Source organism: Bombus vosnesenskii, unplaced genomic scaffold, assembly GCF_011952255.1.
Source record: "Bombus vosnesenskii isolate JDL3184/JDL3185 unplaced genomic scaffold, Bvos_JDL3184-5_v1.1 scf7180000013273, whole genome shotgun sequence".
Classification (NCBI taxonomy): domain Eukaryota; kingdom Metazoa; phylum Arthropoda; class Insecta; order Hymenoptera; family Apidae; genus Bombus; species Bombus vosnesenskii.
This window is the reverse complement of record NW_022882931.1, coordinates 3,023,873-3,050,535: the sequence shown is the minus strand read 5'-3', so window position 1 is coordinate 3,050,535 and position 26,663 is coordinate 3,023,873. Positions and strand designations below refer to the sequence as shown.

Genomic DNA, 26,663 nt, shown 5'->3' with positions numbered 1-26,663 from the left:
TTTATAACAAATTAAATCATCCAGTAAGATTCATAAAATAATTATTAACTTTATATACTATTGGATAAAATTTAAACACTCGATATTGCCAGAAATTCTCCCACGTTTTTCCTTCCGAAAGTCTCGGTTCCTCGAAATTCGCAAAAAATGTAATTCATAAAATAAAATTCAAAATGAAATAAGATAATGAAACCATGTAAAAAGATACTCAATTCCACTGAATCGCCTCTAACAGAAAAAAGGGGATTTTTGGATCAATACGTACCCAAGAAATAAGAATACTAAAATGTTAAAAAAATTTCGCGTTGAATCGAGCCTGAAATGTTCATCTGTAATAAAATAGAATAAAAAAGTGAGGTAAAAATCACACGAAACTCAAAAAAGGTATGAGAAAAAATACCACGAAAATACTCCATCTATTTCCTCATAATTTATGATATAAAAGACATCGTAAGCGAAGAGAAGAACGAATATAAAAGAACATGTATCCTCCGTAATTACTCATAGCGATTTTCGACGTATTTCCACAATCACATTATACTGACAAATCATCCAATTCTCGTTCAGACTCTTGTTTCGCATTCGCCCACAACGCCGTCAGTTTCTATCATAACAAACACACCATCGTGCTTCCTTTCTCACCCTTCAACCTCCATGATTTATACTCACGGGTGTCACATTGTGTACCGCTGCGTGCGTTGTGCTAACAATATCTACGTGTAGATACGATTATGCAGCGGCGTCGTTACGCGTTTCCACACACCCTCTCGTGCAGCCGTATGTTCCATGCGCACCCAACTAGTTTGCCACGGTGTATACACTCGTCCTGTATTTGTCGGTTCGTTTGTCTGTTCGCGCTAAGCACGAATCTCGTTCAAAAATCCCACATCCCGGTCACTAAATTCCGCCGCGTTGCAGATAACGTAAAACTTATATCATCACACATGCTGGCTTTGTTTCGCCCACGAAGTGCAGCTGTCCTTTCATAGATAGTCTTTTTTCCATTCCCTTCGTCGCACGGTATGGAGTTCGTGATTAGAGCGGCGAAAAAAATGTTCCAACTGCTTAACGTTGGAATATCGATGTAACGTAGATCCCATGATCATTTGCATTTGATATTTTCGAGAAGGGATTGAAATTTTCAAAGCTCATATAAACTATGTGAAGTATAATGCTTTCTACGATATAATATTTGATAGGTGAAACAATTTTCTACCGAGGTTCTACCTTTTTAACTATATTCTCAAAAATATAAATTTGCATAGAAATTCGCAGTTTATTTATCGCAGAACAATTTCAAGTATATACTATGTGTGTTTTACAAAAACATTTTGAAATTTTATTAATACATTGAAATGGAATACGATTGTGACGATTAGATTGGTATTTGAAAGCAATCTGAAAACGCGAATAAATTACAAAGTGCTTACTGCATACATAAACTTGGAATGTTCAAAAATTTACTTTATAGAGATAATATTAGTCAGTCAGTCAAATGAGATCCATTACGTTGTTATTTATTAGATCCAAAACGCAGACGAAATGAACGGTACCTATGGCGAGCTTTTATGAGATGAAAGTATCAAATTACTCGGCCTAAAAGCCACTTTTTATGAGCAACACGCATACAGGCCAAAGTGCTCGCTAATAAAACGTACAATTAACTGCAATCAACGGCCCTGAAAGTTCGATAATCGAGTTCCCATATAATTGGCTCTGATTCCGTAACAACGCGGCCTGTATTAACGTGCGTAAGTTCATTTTGCAATCGGAGCTCGTCTCGTCAAGTGGATCATTCAAAATCGACTAGCGAATATCCTCTCATTATCGAAAATTTTATCCCTCCCAGATTAATTGTCTTCAATAAAATGTAAAAAAGATTACATACAGGAATTGATTCCCTGTTAGTTTGGTAGAAAATTGGTAGAAAAATTATATCTATTGTTCCGAATGATTGATGTCGTTAGAAAATAATAACAATAAAAAATGAAAAAGAATTAACAGTTCCTCATATTTTTCACTTGACTACCTTCTCTTATTCTCTTATTTCCCTTTTTCTTTTCTTCCTTCGCTTTCCTTCGTTCTCTTCCTTTTCCCTATGTTCCATTCTATCTTATATATCTATATTTCCACTTCTTTCTTTTTCGTGCTTCCTGTTCCATATCCTTCTCCTATATTTCTAAACCTCTCCAGTATTATCTTTTCTTTCTTTTTTTTACCCGCATTACTCCTTTCTTATCTTTTTATCCTTTCCATACATCTCCCATTCTCACTACTACTTTTTTATGTCTCGTCCTACCTTTCCTTGCTCCCCGTTTCTTTTCCTTCTTCTTTTATCTTTCCACTTTCTTCGTATCTCATTCTTCTTCTCTCCCCTTCAGTATTCCATTGAAAAATAGCGAAATACATTCTCAAACAAGTGTTGACATTTATAAAGTATAGCTCGTTTGTTTCGAAAATGGAAAGTAGCTTTTAAAATCGTAGCACAGGGAATAGCATTTAAGGCAATAAGAGTGTTCACCAATAAATCATCCTATTAATACTAATCGTCAGGTGCTGCATGACCTACATTCCAGGCTCGAATTCCACCGCAATTACCAGGCGATTCTCCAAACGAAAGGAATTGCCGTGCATGTACGCACTTACTGATTAATGTTGCGCGATGCTTATTATCAGGTCACAGTGTGATTATACGCGAATGACACCGTGGCTCATATGATTGTAATTGGATGTTAATTATAATGTCCGTAACAGCCAATGCGAATAAACAAGCTAATGGAATTACCGAGTGATTGATCGGGACACCGACAATTGAATATCAAGATGGATATTGATAAGCATTTTAACTACAAGAACCTTTGGTAAACGAAAGAATTCGCTTATAGCAAACGAGGCGACAAAACGAGTCGTTTTTTGAGAAACATTCTCGCAGTGCAATGGATTAAAACGCGAATTGTGAAAAGAGCATCGATGCGTTGCGCGAGCGATGCGTTGTATAGAATTCTAACTACGTCAAGCTCGCAGAACACACGTTATAGCCGAGAATACAAAACTTTTCCGTCTCACATACGCTTTTTCTAACTTCCTCTTTCTCTCTCTCTCTCTCTCTAATTCCGTTGTATTCTTTTTGTTCCCTTTAGTCGCCATCAAGAATATCTCGTTACTAGTTACCAGTAGTTGGATGTTCCCCTTCGCAAGATCGTCGATAAAGCGCGAGTGTCGATAACGGGGCGGAATTTAGAAATGGGTCGGCGTTCAGCCAATCAAGAGAAACAAAGGGAAGTTTAGTCAGGCGAGTGAGAGGAAATTTGTTTCTCGAATGTTCTCAAGTTTTTTCATAGGTTACACGTTGCTCGATATTCGCGTTGCAACGATACTACACGCCCGTACTTTTCGCGATAAGGGACGAACTTCGCAGGCCGGATAAAATGAGAGTTTTCGTTCGCTGACTAGCTACTGTGTTATATCAACTTCTCATAAATATTCCGCTGAATTTGCCGATATTTTATCAAGTTTTCTTTTTCGGGCCTCGAATAGGATATCTGACAATTGCGAATAAAAAATGACGTTTAACAAAAGTTTTATGGCGGCCGAGATAAATTTGAAATTCTCTTCCTCATCCCCAAATTTTATCTCTTCATGTATTATGGGATATTATACTATTTTATACGATATAAAAAATTAACGTTAAGAAAATTCGTGTCCTGAATATATGAGATTTTCTTTCCTTTTTTTCGTTAGTCTCCAATTGATCTCGTTGCAGTATTATTTTATTACTTTAGTTTGTATTCTATATTTTATACGACAAACATCACCGATAATATTTATCACTCGAGATATAAAAATACAAAGTAAAACAATACAAGCTAATTTGTCTTAAACTGTCGTGGATATGAATGACCCAAAGATAAAAATTAGTCCAATTTTACTAAAAATTTTCGCACTGATCTGTTCATAAATTAATTATATTTGCGAGTGAATTTCACGAATAATTGTTAAACCGCGCGTGGGAAAATAGAGAAAAGAATTTCTATATATCTGGATTCCGATCAGACAGAAGAATCTCCTCAACTTCCAAACGAACCGCGGTCTGAACCTCTAGCCAATAATTAGATTACCCTCGACACCATTCTGTTATCTCTACACATAGAAATGAAGTGGATCGCGGATGGAACTGCTGTGAAACATCTATGAAACTACTTCAACTGCTAATGACTCTAATCACTCGATGTCCTTCGGCTTTACAATGATTGGTCTTCAATTAACGTCCTTGAATTCATCCTTCAATTAGTCAGACGTAACAAAAATTTCATAGATCGATTCGAACCACTTGGATCTTTCACAAAATAAAACGAACCGAAAACCAAGTAATTTTTCCTCTTGATCTTTGAAGATTCTTTTAGTCCAAGCTTCAACCTTATTTTACAGTAAAACAAGCGGCTCGAATCGAATTAACTGGCTAATACGTTCCGAGCGCAGGTTCCAACTGATAGGATTACCGGAAACGTTCAATGAACATTGACCTGGTGATTCGAATTCAGTTCAGAGAAACGAGCACGAACAAGGAGCACTAGAGACTGAAAACGAGATTTTGCGACGAAAACGATTACTGCGGCAATTTTCTGGAGAATGCGAAGTCTTTATCTAAACAAGGTATACTGTGGGTTTCAGTTACAATTATGTGTATTGTCTGCATAAAAATTACACCATAAAAATTACATGTATCTATACCGATACATCGCGACAAATTATACATTTACATATATATATCTTTATTCATGGATAGTATTAGAACGCCTACTGATATTCATGTGATAACTGTGAACCATATAAAATATAATTAATACAGAGTATCAGCAAAATGATTAATCAGTTAGAATTTTATATTCACCTAAGATTAAAATCTGAAATATTTAGGAAAAATTTTGTGAAATCTATATGTAACAATTAATTGTATAATAAATGTAAAAGTAAACGTAGAAGCTGACAGGAAAAATAATGAATAAACAATTGTGTGTTGACTCTTATAACCCCTGATCTAAATGCCAAAGAAAAAGTGCTATATTAAACAGGATACTTTAAATAGTTTCCCGATCAAATAATAAATATAATGGAAAATCTAATAATAATCGAATATCAAAATTGATTAAAGCAATGATTAAGAGTCGCTGTCGATATAGAGATGCACATATGTAAATGAATTTAATTCTATTACATAAAATTGATAATAGTTTCATTACAATATTAAATATATGAATTTCTGAATGCAAATACACCAACAATTTAAAGACTTAAACAATAATTCTTTACTTTCCTAAATAATTCTTTAGATGTATCTCATTTTTCCTTAAGTGTCGTACGGAACGAAGGTGCGCATTAATAAAAGAGGAAAAAGATCGATCTAGACAATACTTAACGCCTCTAACAGTAACCAAACCCACGACAGATGGCCTTGAAAAGGCGCGAATTATTCACTAGGATTCCTCGATAATCCTGAAAGCACCGTTTTTTCCCGTTAGCCTGAATACTCCATTTGGCTAGCCGCAGGCGTTAATTACTCTCCTCCAATAGAAAATATTCAATCAGACGAGGAAACGCTGCGTGGATCGATCGATACTCTCCTCCGTGGCATTGTTTCGCACAGTGCATCCATTAAGCATGGAGCACGATAATTATTCGTTTTGAGACGGGAACGCTGAACATTTCGGTTGGTTTCGATGGAACTTATGCCTTCGGCTACGAATTAGTTGAACTTCTTTTAATTTTCACCGGGCACCATTCGTTGAATATAAAATAGAATTTTTAACGAGCTTGATTTCAATAGAAACTGAAACGTAGATCGCGTCAGAAACGATTTTCGAAGGTTCACGGTGAAGGTAGCTATTATCAAAATTACCCCCAACTAATAGGGGGCTTATAACCTCAAATGCGTCATCTTTATGGCATGAAGAAAATCGAGGGATACCATTACTCTTTAAACTCGCCCCTACTCGTTTCGCCCTCCGTAATTTCCTCGTTTAATTTCTATTTCTCTCCCTCACGAGAAAGGAAGTTTTACGAGCGAACAGTAGCCCTTACTGTTGATGCGATGCCTGACCAGCTGTTTTAGATATCTTCAGGACGGATCGTGTAATCTTGATGCAACTTAGAGAGCGTTTAAAATAAATTTTATTGTGTATGTGTGCAAAATTAGTTACTCTTTCGTGAGACTATTCAAGTAGATTCATGTATTGTGTGGCTATCGCATTGACATTGATTGAACAGATAAAATTCATCTTTTAAATGTTGCTAACGTTTCAACAAAGTTTATTCATATCAACTTTTTCAAAGTATTCGATTGCATCATTAAAAATTCTATTTGCTCGGGCACGAAGCAATCCAAATTCGATGATGCTTGAGGCGGTGCTATCACGCAGCGTTTAGAGCCGCTCGAGGAATAGCGACGTTTATTTCGACGGTTCGAGCGTTTAAATTTTAACGAGGAACCGTGGCAAAAAGCGGTGCTACCAACTTGTAACAGTGGCATGCAAAAACTTCATAGACCGGTCGCTGTAAAGTCTGCTGTTCCAGAGTGCCTGAAGATCATCTAGCCGTAGCGGCGCACTATTTATTCAGAAGAAAGTCCTGTAAAAAAAGTCAGCCTGCAAACGACGTAATTCGTGCCGACATACCGCGAGAGAACTCGAGAAGAATTTTTCTCGCGAACGGCTATGTACAAGGTTTCATCCCTGGTGCTTGACGTCAAAAATATTTTCGTCATTTCGACTGATGCGTGAATTTTTCCTCGGCTCTTTTATCTTTTTATCGGCGCAATTAAATTTGTCGGAGAATTTCGACGCACCCCAAAGTCTACCCTATGTCATTTTCCTTTTGCCTGTGTTGATTTAACCGGCAGGTATGAATATCTCGCAGCGGCAGGTCGACCAATTTGAAAAATTTCCAGCTGAGAAAAAGGCAGCGTGCGCTTACTAAACGTAAGGTTACTAGAAGAAGAGCTTTTGTACGAAGCCGCTACCAATTTACGACGATATGCATAACAAGGAAAATTTTTGTAACGTCCTCGAATTTTCAGAATCTATATACTAGTATGGACTCGCAACGAGAGAATCTAAAATTTTGGTAGACTTCCACGATATTGATCCCAGGATATTGTCGTATCTATATTTTCTTCAAAATAACGAGACTTGGAAGAGAAACGTGCACAAACGGAAATAAAGTCGGAGATATCGAAGAAAAGAGCAACCAACCTGAGAATCATCCACGAGGAGAATCGAAATCTCGAAGACGTGGTTGCGCCAAGAAGAATTTTATGCCAGAAATTCTCAGACAAACAGATTCCTATCTACGCGACAAGATTCAGAATCTTTCGCCTCTTACTAAGATTCTATGTATCCCTTTTGTGGCTCCAAAACACGATACATCGTCTGCGCGCGATAAGATTCTCGAGAAATTGTGGCCAAAAAATTCTTTTCGTTTGATTAAACGATCGATAAATTATCCAGATACGTAAACACGAGTACTTCGTTCGCGAGGAATCATCAACCATCTAATATTTCATTCAAGGGGAAATATACACGAGAGAAACGCATTAAACGAATGAAAACATGCAACGAGAAGAACGAACACACTAGTCCCGGTGTAATCGTGGTGAATGCAAGCAAGACAGATGTGGATATTTCTTTTACGAGCCAATTTTTTATGCGATACGCTCGCGCTGAATGCTCCAGTAAAAAATTAAGGTGCATTAACTATAAAATGGACGAAGATCATCGAGAATGAAGGAGAAAGTGTTAGTTAAAATGAAACGGTGCTCTCCAAGCTTTATACCCGCCATCCTCAAACTAATTTCGACTCCTCCAGGATAGAACCATAGCCGAGTATAAAAGAATGAAAAGATTATTCTGGCAAAATTTAGGGGAGATTCATACGATAATCCAGTTTCGCGCGACTGCCGGTCATTCTTCATTTTCTCTGGATGAATTTTTCATAAAATTCTTGGCGTGCGTGTCGAGAATGGGGAAAGTTTCGTCACGTGGGATCCCGCTCCATTGTTCGAAAACGAGTTTCGAAATTTTATCGTGAGAATCGATAATATGTTCGCCACTTTGAAATCATTTTATTCCTCGATAATACCCATATCGACTCTCCGGCTCAACTTCTTTATTCCTAATTCTCCGTACGCGACCGACGCCAGTATACCGTGTATCAATTTCCCATAAATCACACGTACATGCCACGAAATCACGTCCAACTACAACCCACGTGCGCGCTCCTACGCGTATGGCGTCGAATTAAACCGAAGTTGGCAGGCTAATCAGAATGTACCGGCTTACAATATATCGAGCGCGATTCGCCGTAATTAAAATGATCCCCTGGTCGCGTTTTATCGGCGAGTATGGCGATTCGTACAGCTTAATAGCGGCAGAGCCAATCGCAGCGTCGAATCGAACACGATCACGCCGCGAGGGAGATTAAATCAGCTCGCATTGCAAATTAAATTCGAATGATGCGCCGCCCGTTTATCTTGTTACCGATTGGTACAGCCTAATAATTGAAATTTCGCGAGGGTCAAACCGATCACGAACGACAGTCAAAAGCTTCGTGCATTGTCTTTTGCATGTGTGCGGACGAAATCTATTGCGAATGGAATATGTAGGTGAGTATGTACGAGTATGCATGTATGGAATTGCGAGCATGAATGGGCCTTATTCGATAATTCCGCTGGAATATGGAGGCAACGATCCACACTTGCGGTTGTCCAAATCGTTAAGTAGCGATTGGACGGTTCTATTGATTCGATGGCGCGCAAGTGACATTGGTGGTTCCCTACACTGTTGGCGAATCGGAAACTACATCACCAGCTATTTTCTCAGGGAGGAAATCCCATGATTGTCAGAACTTGGTTACGTTTGTGTCCATACACAAAGTGACCGCTGTGTAAATGTTTGAAGCGACAAAGAAACCAATTCTGTGAGGAAATGTGGAATCTTCATTATTTTGATGTTGAATAATGTGCATACATAATTTGGTAATTTGATAATTTGGGGGAATGACGTGATTATTTTGTTTCCCAGAATTTCGTGTTATTGTATATTAAATCGTCGTTCGAAATTGTTTAATAAAATTTTATACAGAATGACGTCGAGTTAACTTACCAAGCTATGACAAATTTCAGTAATTTAGTAAATTTGGAGTTTATACGACTTCAATGTCAAGTGTAATAATATTAAAAAGTTAACGAAAATTTCGTGTATTGCAATATTTCGTTTTGTATCATCATCATGAATTTATTAACTATTACTGGGAATTATATGAGGCAATTTTGTCGCTGTTTCCGACGATATAGTTTGGCAGAAACTTAATTTAATAATTTGAGAAATGTACAATATTACTTCCCAAGAGCTTACGCGCTATTACATATTAATTTATTACTTGCCATTATTTGGCGTAATACCATTTACTGCCACTATGAATATACTATATATATACTATATCTACACTATGTATATTCGAGAAGAAGACAAATCTTGGTAATTGGAATGATTTAAAATTTGTATAACTTTGGCTTGATATGTGAAGACAATTCAATGAATCGAGAAATCGACAGTTTTCCAGAGTCGTGCATTATTATTTATTACATTTTCAAACAGGATCATTTGGTAGAATTTTACCGTCCCAAAAATATTGTTCGACCGAAACATATACCGAAATTGGCTCCATAGCAAGTCTTGTATTAACAAAACGTACTGTAATTACACAATGCATTCGTTCTGTATGCAACGGGACAACAATGAAAATTTACTGCACCTCGTTTTGCAAAACACGGTCAGTGTACAGTGCCAACTAAAAGTACCGGATTATTCAACCTACCGGTGCATTTCATAACGGCAGCAACGTACTTTCGTACTCATCGCCGTTTCCCAGCTGTAAACTTTTAAACTATGGGATATATCACCTTTTGTGTTCGGCTCACTGTTGCATTTTACAATCCACGAAGTTTACGCTTAAAGACCTGCAACCTAGTTTAGCTTCAAACCGGCAGATAAACAGTCGTCATTCTATGTAAATTTATTCGATATGTAAATTTTTGAGCCTTATATCTTAAAAGCTAACTAAAAAACAAATTAACTAAAAACCAAAAGATAGCACTTATTGTTTCACCTTTTATCAATCGTGCATCACGAAATAAGCTATTCGTGAAAACACGCACACTGAAATTTGCATGAGAAAAAATTCGCTTGGCGACAGTGGAAAATTGTAACGCGTAAAATTCCACGTTCGTTTACGCGGATCATGCGTTCTGGTAATCCCGGCGGATGTTGAAACGTCGAGGAAGCGAAAAATTCACTACGATAACGAAAAATCATGGCGAACGTTGCAACGAATAACGAGAATGCGGTCTTTTCCCTGTAAAAATGTCACTAGCAACTGTTGACGGAGCTGTGGTACGGTTCTACGGCGATACAAGCGAGTCAATCGCACGTGCTCCTGATATTTTCCGATGGTGCAACGTTTGTCTGGCGAATCCAAGAACCAGCCAACTGCGAACAACGAATTCAACGCGTGTACACGGAGAAAGTATCGTCGATTGCGAAGCTGTTCGCGTTGCTCCATCGAATTAAAGGTGATAACAAAGTGAAATCGAATCAGACGAACGAGAAGGAAAGTGGTTCTAGATAGAGTCAAGCGCTTGGCTAATTGAACAGTCGATAATTTCTTCATTGCCCTATTTACAATGGGAATATTTGCATTGAAAATACTCTGTCTGTGAATTTGGCAAATTGTGGGATAACAGTCTAAGTTTAAGAAACCAAGAATGTTATATCCTCAGAATATCTTTGAACGTGGAATAATTCCAGGCGTTTTTTAAATTAAAGGGAATTTGGTTTTTTTCTCAAATCGGATCAAGTTATATGGAATGCTTAAATTGGAAAGATGAAATTTAACGAGAAGCCATAGAATTAATTCGATTGTTAAAAGTGCGATGACAATGAAGGAGAATAATTACAAAATCTATCGTATAAGAAACGAGAGACGGTTCAAAGGGACAATAATTCTTGATGAAGGCAATAATCTCTTTCAATCGGGAAAGAGTCAGCCTTTATGTTCAACGACTGACATTCTGAATGACCAATTCCGACTGGTCCAATTTGCACAATTTACGCGGTTCGATTTCGCGAAAAACTCGAACGGTTATTGGCTGGCGAAATGTTCACGGTCCACGAATTCCTCAACGCCGAATTTCAATCCCAGCCATTTCGCAACTTTGTTCTCTAATTACAATCCCTGTCGAACTTTTATTTCACAAATAACCAGAAATACAAATATATTATCGACCAGTAAAATCCTCGATAAATTGAATTAATTAACAAAATTTAGTATTGGCATTCATATATATAGTTGATACTCATTTCTAATTATTAATATTTGCTTGACGTTTATAAATATCCAAAACGATAAATATATCACAGACTAATCAAATTTTTATACAATTCTTTTAATTTTAGAAATCAACAGCATTAATATCTACAGCGACGAGTACATGTATAAATTGATACATATTCTTCTGATAATTTCATTTATTTAATTCACGTGATTATTGTTGTTCATACATTTCAAGTTTACTTTTGTTTACTGTTTTCACTTTGAACAATCATCTCAATGTCTCTTTGAACAATATCTCATTCCACAATGTAATGATATTAATTCAGGGACTCGCAATACATATTTTATGTGGGTTATGAAAACAAAATATTGCAATTTATATGTTTGTTACTATACACCATCGGTGCATTTCAAATTAAAACATTTGCCTTATTTTCATATATCACTGACTAATGAAATTCTTATAAAAGTTTATCAGTATCGTAATTACATAGCATCAAAAATCCTAACACTGTAGTCTACATACATTATTTATAGTATTAAATACTCATGTCTCATTAAAGTAGTTTCTATGTTTTCAAGAAGAAACACAGCCACGAACATACTTGTAAATAATATAGTTAGTAAAATCCTCATAAAATTTCCCTAGCACCAAAAACTCACAATAGGAATTTATATGCATTATCAATAATTCTATGTATCCATTCCTAATTACAATATCTATCCCACTTTTGCAAAAAGCTTGAATTGTACATAATAGATAGCTAGTAAAATTCCCATAAAGATCCCTCGTCCGAAAAGTTGTGGCATTACTATCTAAATATATCTATATACCATCAATTTCCTTACACAGTCCGTATAACGTTTATCGAGGCACCATAACCGCGTCAGCGTCCCCATAGACGGTCACAATAAACAGGAAATAGCGTGTCCCGGGAGAAATTACATAGAGTGGCCATTCTTATCAGATACAGGACTTTTCCGTGCAAGATAAATCAGTTAAGCGTAATTTCTCTTGGTAAACTGGAGCTCGACTAAACGGCGTAAAGGGTAGGTATTACAGTATAATCAAGGAAACATATGGTTTTCAAATCAAATTCACGTTACGCAAATATCCATCGAATTCTTTTCAACAAACGAAAAGCTTTTCGGCTGTAGAAAAACAGCTACTGCAACCGAAAAGTTCTATCGTATCGCGTACATCGAATGACAGTTTATTTTCTCGGCTAAATTCAGAGAATTTGTCGCATCGAAACGAGTAATCCCGTTGCAACGCGCATGCCATCGGTGGGGATCAAAGTGCACGCGTTAAATTGCTGCCGTCATGAAAGACGAGAGGACACAGACTGGCGAATTCCCTGCCAAACCGCGTCGAAACCCAGAACGGGCCCGGGTGCATTCGAACGCGTGAACGCAACATTCCAGAAACCGCTACTCTAACAAGGACAGACACTTTGGCCCATTGACGTCACGCTGCGTCTCTAATCACTGCATCACGTTCTGTGCACATACGTACAGAGCGCACGGGATGCGCGAAATACCACGCAAGGTTCGACGCGTTTAAAGGGTAAATAATGAGAAAATTTTCCTGTAATTTTCACGACGGGTTCCGATTTTTCGAAGCGAGTTATCACATCAAAGGTCGCTTTTTCAACACCGCGTAATGACTGCCATTCTCGTCACGTTGTATGAAAATATGTTAAAAATTGAAAAGCGCCCGCGTTTAACAGGCATTGATAATTAATGTGAGTTTTAGCACACGTGGCGCTTTGAATTTTATAATCGTTTTATATCACAGCGCTGCTTCGAAAACTACAGATCTCACGGGATAAAATATTTCTGGAGAAACGAAACTTCTGATTATTCCATTTGCGGTGAGTTTCAGTGAATCGCGCGGGATTTCGTACGATTAATATTAAAAGGCCACATTTTTCTAACTTAAACGCGAAAACAAAGTACATCCTCTCTTTTATCCCGTAGACACGCGTAGCTTTGATTACTCTTGGCGAAAAAAACCTGACACGATACAGGGGTTTACCACCTTTGAACTTTTAATTGCGCTCCAAACGCGATTTACATTTTTTAACCATCCGACCGAGAGACTTAAAACACGTCCGGTTTTCTCCCAGCGATTCACCGCGCGAAAGTTACCGGCTATTTGTTCCTCTCGCAGACAAGATTAAACGGAAAAAGGATTTTCCTTTCTTTCTCTCTCTTTCTCTCACCCTCTTTCTTTTACTAGATATCTTTTTGGATTGAAAATTTGTTCCTGCATACAGGAGCGATGAGACTATGATACAACACGCGCGGTGATATCCGTGCTTTGAAACTTGAATGAATCATCTTTGACACACGAAGCAGACAGGCTCCTTGGTTTGACGAAGAGATAAAATGGGAGTATCTTTATGAAAAAGTCAAAGTATGCTAGGTTGAGGTAGAGTTATTTGGGCCAGAAGGGTATTTTAGTGAAGGTAAGTAATTTGTCTTGCAATTCACTAAATTCGGTTATGAACAATTTTTAACTTCTTTAATTTAACTCTCTTAAAGGAACAAATACAGTTAATACTCTTAGTTGTAATTGCCATACTTCAGCAATGCAATTTCGTTAGTTCTTACATACTACAATATATCGTTGCTGATTCAAATAACATCACTGTAGTGTTAGTCGAATTATTTTTTCAAATACACACTTTACCATATCCTAAAATGTGGACGCGAAATCGCGACAATTTGAAAAGAAACACACGCGCGAGAAAATAGAAGGATCGAAGAAACTTCATGGGATGCCTCTTAAAAAATAAAAGACAAGAAGAAAGCAGAAAATACTTTAGCAAAGTTTCGGTACTTGTACGACCCGTCGACCTTTCTCAGGCTCCTTAATGATCATTAGAGCGACGCGAGTGTAGCAACACGCTCATGTGCTGGCTCATATAAGAATCATCATTGAAGTCTGTCTTAAATTCATCTCCGTGACGAGACTGCTCTCTGGACAATGAAATCATTTTGGGTCATCTATATCGTTCTCTCCTGTGTATACGTTTATTGAAATCCAATGTTGTGTTAACGCAACGTTTCATTTCTAATTTATATTATTCCAATCTATTCTTAGATTATAATACACCTCTGTAAAGTATTTACTATTTCATTATATTTCCGTACCTTGGCAAAATAAAATGCAACTTATTTTATTTACGTTTCCTAATAACGTTGCACTTATCCAGCTTTCGTTAATTATTCCACCGCTTGATCAAAATTATCCGAAATCTTGGACCAAACTGATTCCAAAAAGGAATTTAAATTTCCTATTTTATATACCAAGCTTTATACAAAATATTTTTACAACAATATCACATTACACTTTTAGCTTATTCACGCAGATAGTGAATTTATCGACTTCGTTAACTATTCGCATTGAAATCGAAAGATTGGAAATGAAATGAAAAATATAGAAGAACTCGACACAATTTTACTTTCTTCTTTTCTTCGAGCCCTTGCTGGTGGCCTGAGAGAGTATGTTCCTCACTTCCGGAAACGGTTCGTGAGAAGGCTTCGCTTTGGGCCGTGGGAAACCTAGGCGAACAAACGGATCGTTACTAAAATGGAGCCTCCGTACGTTGGCTCCTGCCGCGATAAACGGCCAAGAGTACCGATAAGAAAACGCAGGATAATCCATCGCACGTCTTTGGGTAGAAACCGATAGTAAAATTCCTTTACGAGAGATCGACTGATCTCGGCCAGACCGAGATTCACCTCGTTACACGGATCCCCCATAAACTTGCTCCGGTTTATTATATACGTATACATAATATACATATATGTACATATAATACATAATTAAACCAACTTCCACAGACAGATCAAATTTTAATAATTCAGCGTCTGCCAGTTTCCTTCGCCCGTAATAGTAGGAAATTATAAACTGGAATTTCGAGAATATTATGGGTTTTTCGTCCTATAGGGTGTAAAATATTTCATTTGAATTTCCGATTTTAGTGAAAAGAAGGACTGTCAACGATGTTATTAAACTACAAAGGAAACGAGGAGGATGCAACGGGGGTATTAATTATCTTCTTCCGTTGTTAATATGATAGAACTTTGATTATTAGAACATCGATTAAGTTAATAGGTTATTGGAAACTAATTAGTCGATTAATTTAATAGATTTTTGGAAACTAATAATTTAATAGATTTTTGATTAATGAAAGGTGTGTCTCTTGTCTGAGGATGGTCGCTTATAAGAAAAATTAGTAAATAAAAAGGGGAACTGGAAGAAATACTTACATCACACAAAATAATTTTCCCTTTTAGACGAAATTGTTTTAATATACAAAAAATTATGCAAAAATTTAATTACCCGAACAACATGTGCTGCGATTAATTTGAATAACCCATACTCTACTTTATTCTAATAAACACAACACGAATTGATTGTCACGATCGAGATTCTTTTTCTTTTTATTTCTTTAGACTGTATGATGTACTTTTTAACTAACTTTTTCATCTAGTTTAAGAACGTAAGAAAATAATATAGGATGCTATATAAAAAATACAAGAGAATTTTAGTTTTCTGTTTTCAGGTAAGAAGAATGCATTCAAAGACACCTGTCAAAACTAGTTTAAATACAGTATTATTCCATTAATTCCTTCCACCCCCTATTTACGAGTTACACGACCTCAGAAAGGCTAAGAAATGTACGTCTCATTCACAGAAACGTGAATATCGCCTCGACCAACGCAACGAAATCAAACGAAATCAAATACAAGGAACGCGGGCCGACCTCGAAGGACGGCGCAACAAAAATCTTCAATTCCCTCTACGGCACGAAAGTAAAGCACTTGGAACGATCTAGGGGCTCGAGTTCAGAGCAACAAGAATGCTTTGGTACAACCTTTCGCGAAGTAGAGCGCTCAATGAAAGGCAAATAATTAACCCGACATCGAGTTCTGGCTCGTGATAATGTCACAATCCACAATTAATCATGTAAGTAAACGCAATTAAACTTCTGTAAACACGAAACTCCAACTGTACGTGGCCACTGAACCTATGTCTCTCAATTTGTGTAGCTTCCTCATCGCGTCCTTCTTTTTCTTCTTTATTATCTTTCCCTTTGTCCTCTCATTGATTTTCACTTTTACTCTTTTCTTCTTCTTTTTTTTTTATTTTACTTCCCCCCTTCCTCCTTTTTTCTGATGAATGTGCTTTAGTGAGTGCACTAGCGGGATGCATTAGCCGGTAATTGCTACAGCTGGAAAAATGGCACTTGCTGGAAAAACGATTGGCCACTTCTGGCTGATTGCGGAGTCTCAATTGCGTACGTGCACCACAGCCACAATTCGATATGTTCGAATGGATGTTGCTGAATAATGGTAACCAGACACTTTTCGTTTCGAATGTGGTAATCAAATTAAGAAACTTTTACCCGAAACTTGGATTTCGCTCGCGGTGAACGAGTTTTTATCAAACTTCGTTTCCACGTGAAAATCTAATGGAAATATGAATAGGAGATCGAGCATTTGCTGTTGGAAGCTACGTACGAAAGATAATAGAAATTTAAAACCAATAATGACAAAGCCGTCCATCTCGAGGAAGTTTATAAAGAAATAACTAAGAAAGCAGAAGAAATACAGGTGACTTTACAATCTCTTTGCTGTTTATGAATCTACGTTATTATATTTTCATTCTTTGATGTCCAAAGTACAGCTAGTGATATGAAATAAATCTTCCATAAAATTAAAAATTTGTCGTGGAATTAACCTGTTTGATAAATATCAGATTTTGTATTACAATAGATATTTAATTAAAATTAATAATATCAAATGATGGAGAGTGTAATTGAAATGAATAATTATACTAACATTTTGTAATCATCTTTCAATAACTTACCCTTCACCAAAATCTTCATTTGTCTGTCCGTGTCTTTTAATTCACGTCCGTGTAACGGAGGTGTATTCACGAATAAATAACGAAAAGATACACCAGGATCATCGTCACACTCTTTTAAGATAGATAGAGCGCACTAAAACCCAATAAATTTGATTATTTTTCACGAGTAGCTCCATTACTCTTACTTTGCGATGTTTGATTATTTCATTGTGTATAAAACTCCGTATAAACTCTCCAATTTTCTAACATAAGCGTTTTATATACCTGCAGTATCTCAATATCGGACAACATCAATGTCGACGGTACATCAGATTTGACCTTAAATTCTTCGCTACCTCTGCTACTAATTTCCCCGAAATAGCTGCTTTTTCGTATCGAATCTCTACTTCCGCTCCTAGTCGACGGAGTGTCGAGAACTGGTTCGTCTACGACCACATAAAGTCTACAGAAAAATATTTCACGTTAATCAAATCATCAACCTTTTACGAGCTATCCTCATTTTATTTGGTATTAGCAGAATTGGTTCAAAGAAAAAATTAGGTTGTTCGGAAAGTTCGTAATCAATATATTTTTTTGCGTATATCGTGAGATTAAACAAATGAAAATTTATTTGGAACTTGTCAAGAATAATGGAAACTAAAAAAAGTTAACAATAAATTAATATCTCACATATGAAAATCACTGGAGAAAATTTTATAGGTTCATTTTTTCCCATTCTCTTATTTTAACCTTTTGTTTAAAAAACTTTATTTTAATATGATTAGTAGCTAATAGCAGCTAAAATTTTATACAAAAACAAAAGTATAATTATTAGGAGAGGGTATTAAGGTATCATGACAAGCAATATTTTTAAAATTATGAAGAGGATAGAAAAACATGTACTTAGCATTGACACAAAATAGAAAAATAATATTGGTAACTTCAGATTGATTGACGGCTGAACTTTAAACTTACTTTTTCCGTAATAAATGAAAAATGTAACATGTCATATTCCTCCGTTATATTCGTCATATAATATTGTTGTAATTTAGCAAGTAAAAGGGAATACTTTGTACGCTATCATTGTTATGGGCTTCACACTTCGCTCTTATGCACCGGAATCACCCGGCAGTCGAACAAGAAAGAACAAAATAATATCACAATACGTAACAATGATTTGCTTGAGGCAACGACAGGTGTGGAGAATATATCAATTCTATGTCCACTTTAACAAATATAATTCCAGTATTATTTGTTTCAGTCCCTAATAAATTTTATGAAAAATTCCGATCGTTTTCCAAAGAGAGAAATCATGTGAGTAAAAAAGAAAAGAAAAACGGTGCATATATTGTTCCACAAAATGATTGATCTATCAAAATACATGGAGTTCGAATTTTTGTTACATTTCTCTACGAACTTTCCGAATAGTTCGACAAAATCGCCAAACGTATGGCGATTTTTCGTGGAACGGGGATACTCGAATCCAACAAGTTGATTATAATCGCGAAGCATTATGTTTACTTTGGACTGCATATCAGCTCGAAGCCGCCTTTAAAGCTGATAAAGTTGTACACGGGCACGTAGTCCCGCTCGGAGATCCGGCAATAAATTCTGAACGGTTGCTCGTCGCAGATTGTCTCGACCTGTGCGAATATCGTGATGCACGTGACCGAATCAAATGAAAATTTATTAACGTTTATACGACTCGCGAACATATTTCTGTCGAATTTTTTGCTGTCAACGACGTTCGATGCAAATTATTATTATACGAATTACAGAGACAAGCTATCGTAAATCTTCTATTTAAAAACCAATTCCACGACTGACCAAACTCGCCTTTCTATCAATTCCATTTACCTTTCAATATTGATATTAACACATTAATAAGAGGATTCGAACACATATCATTGAAAATTTTAAAGACGAATATAATATAGCGAATGTTATACGAAACTTTTTGGAATTTCATTAGCACTTTAACCTAGACACATGATTATATCGGTAAAGTTTGAAACAAATCCAAGAACGTAACATCTAAAAGTTACAAGCATTTATTACAAACGTGCACTTAGTACGAAATTAGACAAACATATAATTAATGTTGAAACTTCTCACGAAATACTGTGGCTTACGAGTATAATCTTTGTTGATTTTGGGGAAGTGTATACTTGCAATGAATATCCTGTATATTTATGCTATACAAATCTTCAGATTCGATTCGGATTTTGCCAATATGGTCATGACAATCGTTGAAGTGCTAATGAAATTTCCAAATGTTTTATACAATACGTATGATATATTCAGAAAATATTTCTATAAAATCAAACATTTTTATGAACCAGTGAGAAGTTCATAAAGTTAGGTTTGAATATAATAAATCAATTATTGCGCAAAATTTGAAATGGTGAGAAATAAAAGAGGAATCTGTTTTTCACAGTCGAAAAGCTTTTGTATCGTGTACCAAAGAGTTGGAAACGATGTTCCTTCATTTTTCAATATTTTTGTGCGTGCATTCGACTGTAACGTTGAGATAAATCGACACCGGTTCCGTTGTAGATGAGAAATTTTCCATTTATGAAACGGTTGAAAGGTATAATGAAAGCGGCGAGAGCTCTATCACGATTAATATTAAGTGGATTAAATATTGAATGCGCATTAAATTAAATTGCCTTCAATCAGCTGTGAACGTGAAACAACCGAGGATGCCGGAATACCTCCGAAAACGATCATGTCGATAACATTCATGGTCAGTTTAAATAATTCAAACACCAAAAATACAGATAGAGCCTTGATCCTTTAAATACGTTCAAGAATATGTCATATTAACAAACAAAACTGACTTACAAAAATATTCGAACACTTGTATATTCTCATTTTATGAATATAAACTACAAATATATAATAAAAAGAAACTTATCAAAAAATTTAATAAGATACAAGAATAGAATGGTAGATAAATAAAATAAAATCAAAACCTTATAGATCATATCACATGTCTAAGATTTTTTAAGCATTTTTTACTAACAATAGATATATGTTTGCAATATCTTATAAATATTTTGTAACTTTTACATACATTTTCAGACTGGTTTTAAATCTGACCAATACAATCACGATAGTTATGTCTCACCACGGTGCTAACGATATTTCAAAATATTTTATACAACACATACAATTATATATATGAAATATTTCTATGATAAGTGTTTAAACTTTTGTGTAACCAGTGTATAATTTCAACATCGAAACGTGAGTATTATTTTATACCAAATAGGAAAAAGAAGCAGTATTGTGCAATACTATAAAAAAACTATAAAGTATCAAATATATTAAATCACGGATGGTATCGAAGGTATTCCAACGTTCCACTGGGTATTAGAAGATAGAAAATAGTACGATACATCGATGAAGAGATCGGTAATGTCTGGGAAATGTTCGTTCCTCAAGGTTATTGTCGTTCTCTCGATGGTCATACTGGGATTTCGCACGACGGTCACGTTAACTTCCAGGACCCGACGTAGCAACATAACTGCACACCATAGAAACTTCTACTCTTACAGAAATCTCGAATTTTCTTTCCATTTTGTCATCTCACATGTTTCTTAAATTTTGTCAACTTCCAAAGATACCAAAAGACATATAAACATTTCACACACACATATATATATATCTTTAAAACGAAGTGAAATTGTCCCTGAAGTTTCGAGCAATTTAATGATTCTCGACATTCACGGTTGATACACGGATAAAATCATTCTATCGAAAGGAATTTTTTTGTTTGTTACCTTTTCCTTGGACAGTCAGCGGATTTTCGCAGTTATATTCGGTTATACGTCATCCATCCTTCCAATTCTATTCGAGTCACAACAAAAATCCTAAGGCGGTGGGGAGGGGGGGGGAGGGAGGGGGGAGAAAAGAAAAACTTGGCCAACCAAACGAAGGACCATTGATTCGGCGTTACGATTTCAAGAGGGTCACGGCAATCCCACATAACTCATGCCTTTTTCTCCTCCACGACCACGATATTCCATCCTTGATGACCATACAGAAACGTCCTGAACGGAATTCGAACGTTTTGTAGCACAAGTAACACGTCCCCCTGAGGTAATCCGATCTTTTGATAAATCGTTCTCGGTTTCCTTTCAAAAATCCTTTTTCAAAAATGTTTACGCTTGTCCTCGTAACGCCACGTTTTTATCCCAAACTTTTTCAAAGTGGAATAAGAGAGAGATTCGCCGACGATCGTGGACGCAAAGATTCCTCTTCAAGTTTTCAGAATGATCCGAAATAATTCGCTGATTTCAATTCGAACGTAGGAAGGAATTAGAGCGCATCACATTGGAAAATCCTTTAACTGCGTCTATATATTTTTCGAGAGCGTTATTCCGCGCGCTTGCGTTTTCGTGTTTAACCAACTGCTTGGAAAACGTTGATTAACGGGAACAGATATTCTGTAATGTATACGCGTGATTGTTATTGGAAAGAAATGAAAATTACGTAAACGTTGGAAATGGTGCACCGAGAAAATTTAATTTAAAGAATTCTCTAAGTAGGTCCTGAAACACCGCGCTCGTTCATTGCGATGTTGTTCCAATGCCCTACTTATCGAATTGAGCACAATGGTAAGTAGAAAAACAATTCCATGCTATGAGTTCTTTTGACTTTATCCTATTACGTGGAATGGCAGACAACACTGGAATTTCTATCTCGTTTGTACGATTGTTTGCGGAAATCATAAGAAGCGATATTAAAAAATGAATCGCCATAAGCATTAACGAATTTCAACAATTATCAAGAATTTTTCTGTCGTTTCAATTTCTCTCCATTGGAAATCCAACGTGTAACAATCTTGATAATTTATTACCGATTCCTTAAATATTTATTCTAAATTTCGTAGAATATTATATTCAAGATTACTGTTTAAAAAATGTGAAATCCTCTTCTTTCGTAAAAATCCCAGCCAACAGCGAATAATCAATAATCAATAATAAGTGAATAAAAATAATTTCACAATTACCAAGAATCCTTTTTCAATTTCTATTCTCAATTTCCCTCCCTTTTGTAAAAATTACATCCAATTGTCATCGTTGCGAACGTCGACGAATTAAAATAATTGCACAATCGCCGGCTCGATAATTGTTCTTCCATCTGATTTCTCAATGTCGAAAGCTCAACAGATTAGACGATTAAAATTTCCCCCTAAATTGTTTGATTTAAATCTTCTAGAATATTAAACTCAAGATTATCGTTCAAGAAATTGCACATCCGCTTCTTTCGCAAAAATCCCAGCGAGCAATCATCTTAATTTTAACTTCCTTCATCTCCATAAACCCCTTCATCTCCACTCGATGAATTGATCCAGCACCTGAACTCGCGGAAACGGAAGTTCTGGACTCCTGATGAATATCCCGAACGAGGGCTGTCGAGTACCGATGGCCCCTTTCGGCCCCATACATATTCGAGTGGCGTCCTCCCGGTTTGATCCACCGAAAGCGGCCGTTTTTGTGATGGAAATGTCTCTCCGGTGTTGCTCCGCTCGTTCTCCCCAACTCGTCACGAATTTCCTACCCTTGGTTCCCGGATAAACACCTCCGGTCCAACCGGAAGACGGAAAGAAAATCAATGCCGGTTTTCTCCCGATGGACGCGATGTTGGAAATCGAACGAAGATCACGATCAATTCGCGTTACTAATATTTAATCGACTTGATCGCAGCAATCCGTAACCACTTCGAAAATAATTGTCGAGACGAGATGGTTCTCTGGAGTTGAAGGTTGGCTATCGAGCCAAGTGGTTGTTGCTTCCTGTTCCCGTGGAAATTGAAAATTAAAACAGGTCAGGCCAAGTCGGCCTGCAAAGATAGCTTGCATCGCGTCAAGATAGATGACGAAAGATTCTTCCTCTGGTTTCACAGAAAATTGCTAGGGCAGATAGGATGAGATACTAATGCAATTTCTTGTTCCGAGATGGATCAATTTGGTTTGAAGAATTATATGGGTAATTTTAAGGCGGAGAAATAATCGTTGATTTTTAAGTGGAACTGAAAGTTTCGTTCCCTCTAGTATTCAAGCGTAAAATTAACCAAACGATGAAAGAGAATGAACATCGGCGATAATGCTTTTCTTTATTTGATTAAATTGCAAATTATTGTAACGTTTTATTTCACTTGTATCGCCACGCGTTCTCTGCCAAAGGAATTCCAATTTTCTCGACAAATGGTCAAACGTGTTCGCTCGAGATCACGTTTCGAACCTTTTTAAACTACGTTCTGCCAGCGCACCGCAAAAAAGCACGCGCATGTTTCCCCCAGAAAGAGATCTTGCTCTCGTGTATGCGTAGATATAATATTTATACCAGCAGACGCAATCGTTCGTAAATAACATTCGATTGCACTGACGAATTCGATACTTTGTAACCACTGAAACAATACTTTTTATCGCACGGAATAAAATACAAAAGAATCCTTTACAACGTAAAACACATATTGCAATGTTACACAATCTATGTGTTATTGTCTTCCATTGACATTTATATCTTCATCGTTCGTGATATAACAATTTTTAATTGCTGCTTTGTAGTTATAAATGGAAGATTCTGCGAATAACGTGATTTTATCGATTTACAAATGATTTAAAAATAACAACGTTTTTAAAATGTTTGATATCTCAAAATCCTACGCTCCCTTTCGTATAATCTACAGAATGTGTCTCGTTAAATTTGCCAGCGATTCAGCAAGTATCAGGGAAAAGTCCCTTTCAATAGACCTTTGAGTATAAAAACCGGTACTTTTTCCAGGCAACCATAACAGCGATCCAATAACGGCATGTACTCGTTATTTCAAACCTCCTCGCAATTTTCCAATCCACGAAAATCGATATGCACCATGGAAATAGAATTCTGTTACAATATTCTATGTCCTTATTGTCTTATAGGATGTTTTTCGTTGAATGTGTCCGCGGATCCCTTTACATTTACTTCTTAACAATAATATCGTTCTAAGAATATTAGAACAATATTGTTTTATTTTATTTATAAATATACGAAAGGTACTAAATATTCACAGGTCCTTCCATTGTATCTTTGAAAATATTGATAATACACACGAAGAAATAAAATTCTTCGGCACTCTTAAGTTTATCTCGTCGATGATTTGCAAAAATTCACAGAGAAACCTTGTAAAGAAATTTCTTATGCGAAGGACAATATTTTTCCCAACAACGGGTGCCAATCCAACAACTGAAACCTACAAGGGCTTTAATTACGCCCGCTGCAAATATTTGCATTTCAAGTGGCTTTTGCTTGTCTGCATAATGTTTGACACAGTTGCAGCAACAGAGATGGGCTTAGCTGCCGGAGCACGCTTCTAAGTGCTACTACGAGAGGCTCACTTTGTAAACCATGTAACTCCATGATACTAACAATGAAAATCGCTGAAAAATTTCACATCGAATTTCCGTACATACGCATTTTTCTGCGGCCAGTGGAAAAAAATCTAATGACCGATTTCCATTTAGTACTGGCCAACTCTGGTCAAGCGACTTCTCGATAATCCGAGTGCACTCTGCTCATCGTTTCGTTATCCATTCGCTCGTGAAATGTTTTCAATTTTCAGAATATGGCTTCTATGGAGGTTACCCGAGCAGCTGAAGCAGCTTGAAATCCCATCGAATAATTTCCAACGCTCCTGTAACAGGCTCGTTTCCCATTTGACGAGTTTTGGCGAAGTACCATCGAAGTGGTATCCTGCCTTCTTGGCGATCTCCGTCGTGACGTATTTCGTATAACAAGAATACCACGTAACATCGCGAAATTGGGGCAACGTCCGTCAAACTGCGATTAAACTTACAAACTCTGTCCTTTGGTCGTTGTTATCAGTCGGCCTGGTTGGAAAGAGTCGTTGAAACGGATCTTTGTCTCCTTAGTGAGTCGTGTGTTCAAGTATTTTAGCACTCTACTGCAGTATATCTTGAGTGAATTAGAGGTTTTGCGTGATACGAAGGATAGCACGAAAGTAGAGCAAAGTTATATAGAACTGGAGTCCAAAATTGGAAACACAGGGGCGCGAGTGTTATCAGTTGCTCCATTTGTAATGACTGTATCTGCCTATCGACCTACGTTCCGCGATAAAACATACTTGACGTATATCCAGCTCGACCATTCGCAACGTACAAATCAGTCGACGTTGGATCACAAGGTTCGATTTTTCTTGGAATCCTGTTCGCGAGCAAGTTTCTTCATGAACAGATTACATGAATCCCCGGGAAACGCCGAATGAATGCGGCAGGAAATTTGCTGGAAATCAAGTTAGAAAGCAACGTGTTAGCGTCGAATAATTTCATTGAACTCTGTACGATGAGCTTTCCAATATCAAGCTGGATTGTGTCCCGTTTGAAAATCCGATTGGCTATTCCCGGTTCGTTATCTGATTTGTCCTGTTATTTTGCGAAGGAAATGGAAAGAGAAGCAAGGCAGGCAGAACAGAGCGTTTTTTGTGTCCGATGGAAAACTCTGTTGCGATCAATCGGCCCGCATCGTTCTACGGGGACATCGAGAGTAAGTATCGCCGCAACAGCTTTTCGAAAAAAAATTTATTCCGCGCCGCTCGCTAGCTGGAAAGGGTTTTATGTACGGCAAGCTTTCACAAGCAATTTCCCGGGGGGGAGCGAATAACTGCGTATATCCCATAGGTGAGGTCTCTAACGTCGTTTTAACGACGCTACGCTGTCGAGAACGCTATGCGAACCAACGACGAGAAACAAGATTTTCGTTCGACCTACCAGCGACAAAAATAAAACTGTATCGGAAAATCCTGACTCTCTTTCACGATCCTCGTCGTAACATTGCTACGCATTTAAACAGGATTAGTGCAAACTGTCAGTACTCGTGAATTTTGCAGCAGCATTTTGTCTTTGCAAAGATTCGTACGTGTCTACCGATTAATATACCCGAAGAGCAAATTTCTCCAAAGTTGTCGATTCGGCACTGTGAAAAACTACCTCAGATTGTGTGTTTCGAAATTTTCCAAAACCTTCCATTCGTATCTTCTCTCATTAAACCTTGGCACGTTCTTGCCCTGAAAGGGACACCGAGACTTTTTAGTAATAATAATAATAATAATAATGATAATAATAATAATAATAATAATAATAATAATAATAATAATAATAATAACAATAACAATAATAATAATAATAATAATAATAATAATAATAATAATAATAATAATAATAATAATAATAATAATAATAATAATAATAATAATAATAATAATAATAAAGAACTATAAATACAAAAATAATATCAAGAAATTAAAATGCATTGTCCAAATCCGACAAATAACTATTAGGTGACACATCATCCGAGTATCGTCTTTCGAAGATCACAAAAACATGCAAAATCTGAAAAGTGTCACGAAT

General features: G+C 36.6%; 2 protein-coding genes across 2 annotated transcripts in view; both read right to left on the bottom strand.

Annotated features, from left to right (window-relative positions):
- The window catches only part of LOC117231618, a 137,476-nt gene that overhangs the window by 55,788 nt on the left and 55,025 nt on the right, over positions 1–26,663 (bottom strand). The gene's annotated exons all lie outside the window — the stretch shown is intronic.
- On the bottom strand, positions 14,613–20,836 carry LOC117231619. Its single transcript, XM_033490219.1, has 5 exons — positions 20,650–20,836; positions 18,770–18,891; positions 17,534–17,711; positions 17,270–17,402; positions 14,613–14,955 (listed from the first exon to the last, which is right to left on the bottom strand). The coding sequence occupies exons 1-5, from the start codon at positions 20,773–20,775 to the stop codon at positions 14,852–14,854; spliced, it is 663 nt and encodes a 220-aa protein (XP_033346110.1). The 5' UTR covers positions 20,776–20,836; the 3' UTR covers positions 14,613–14,851.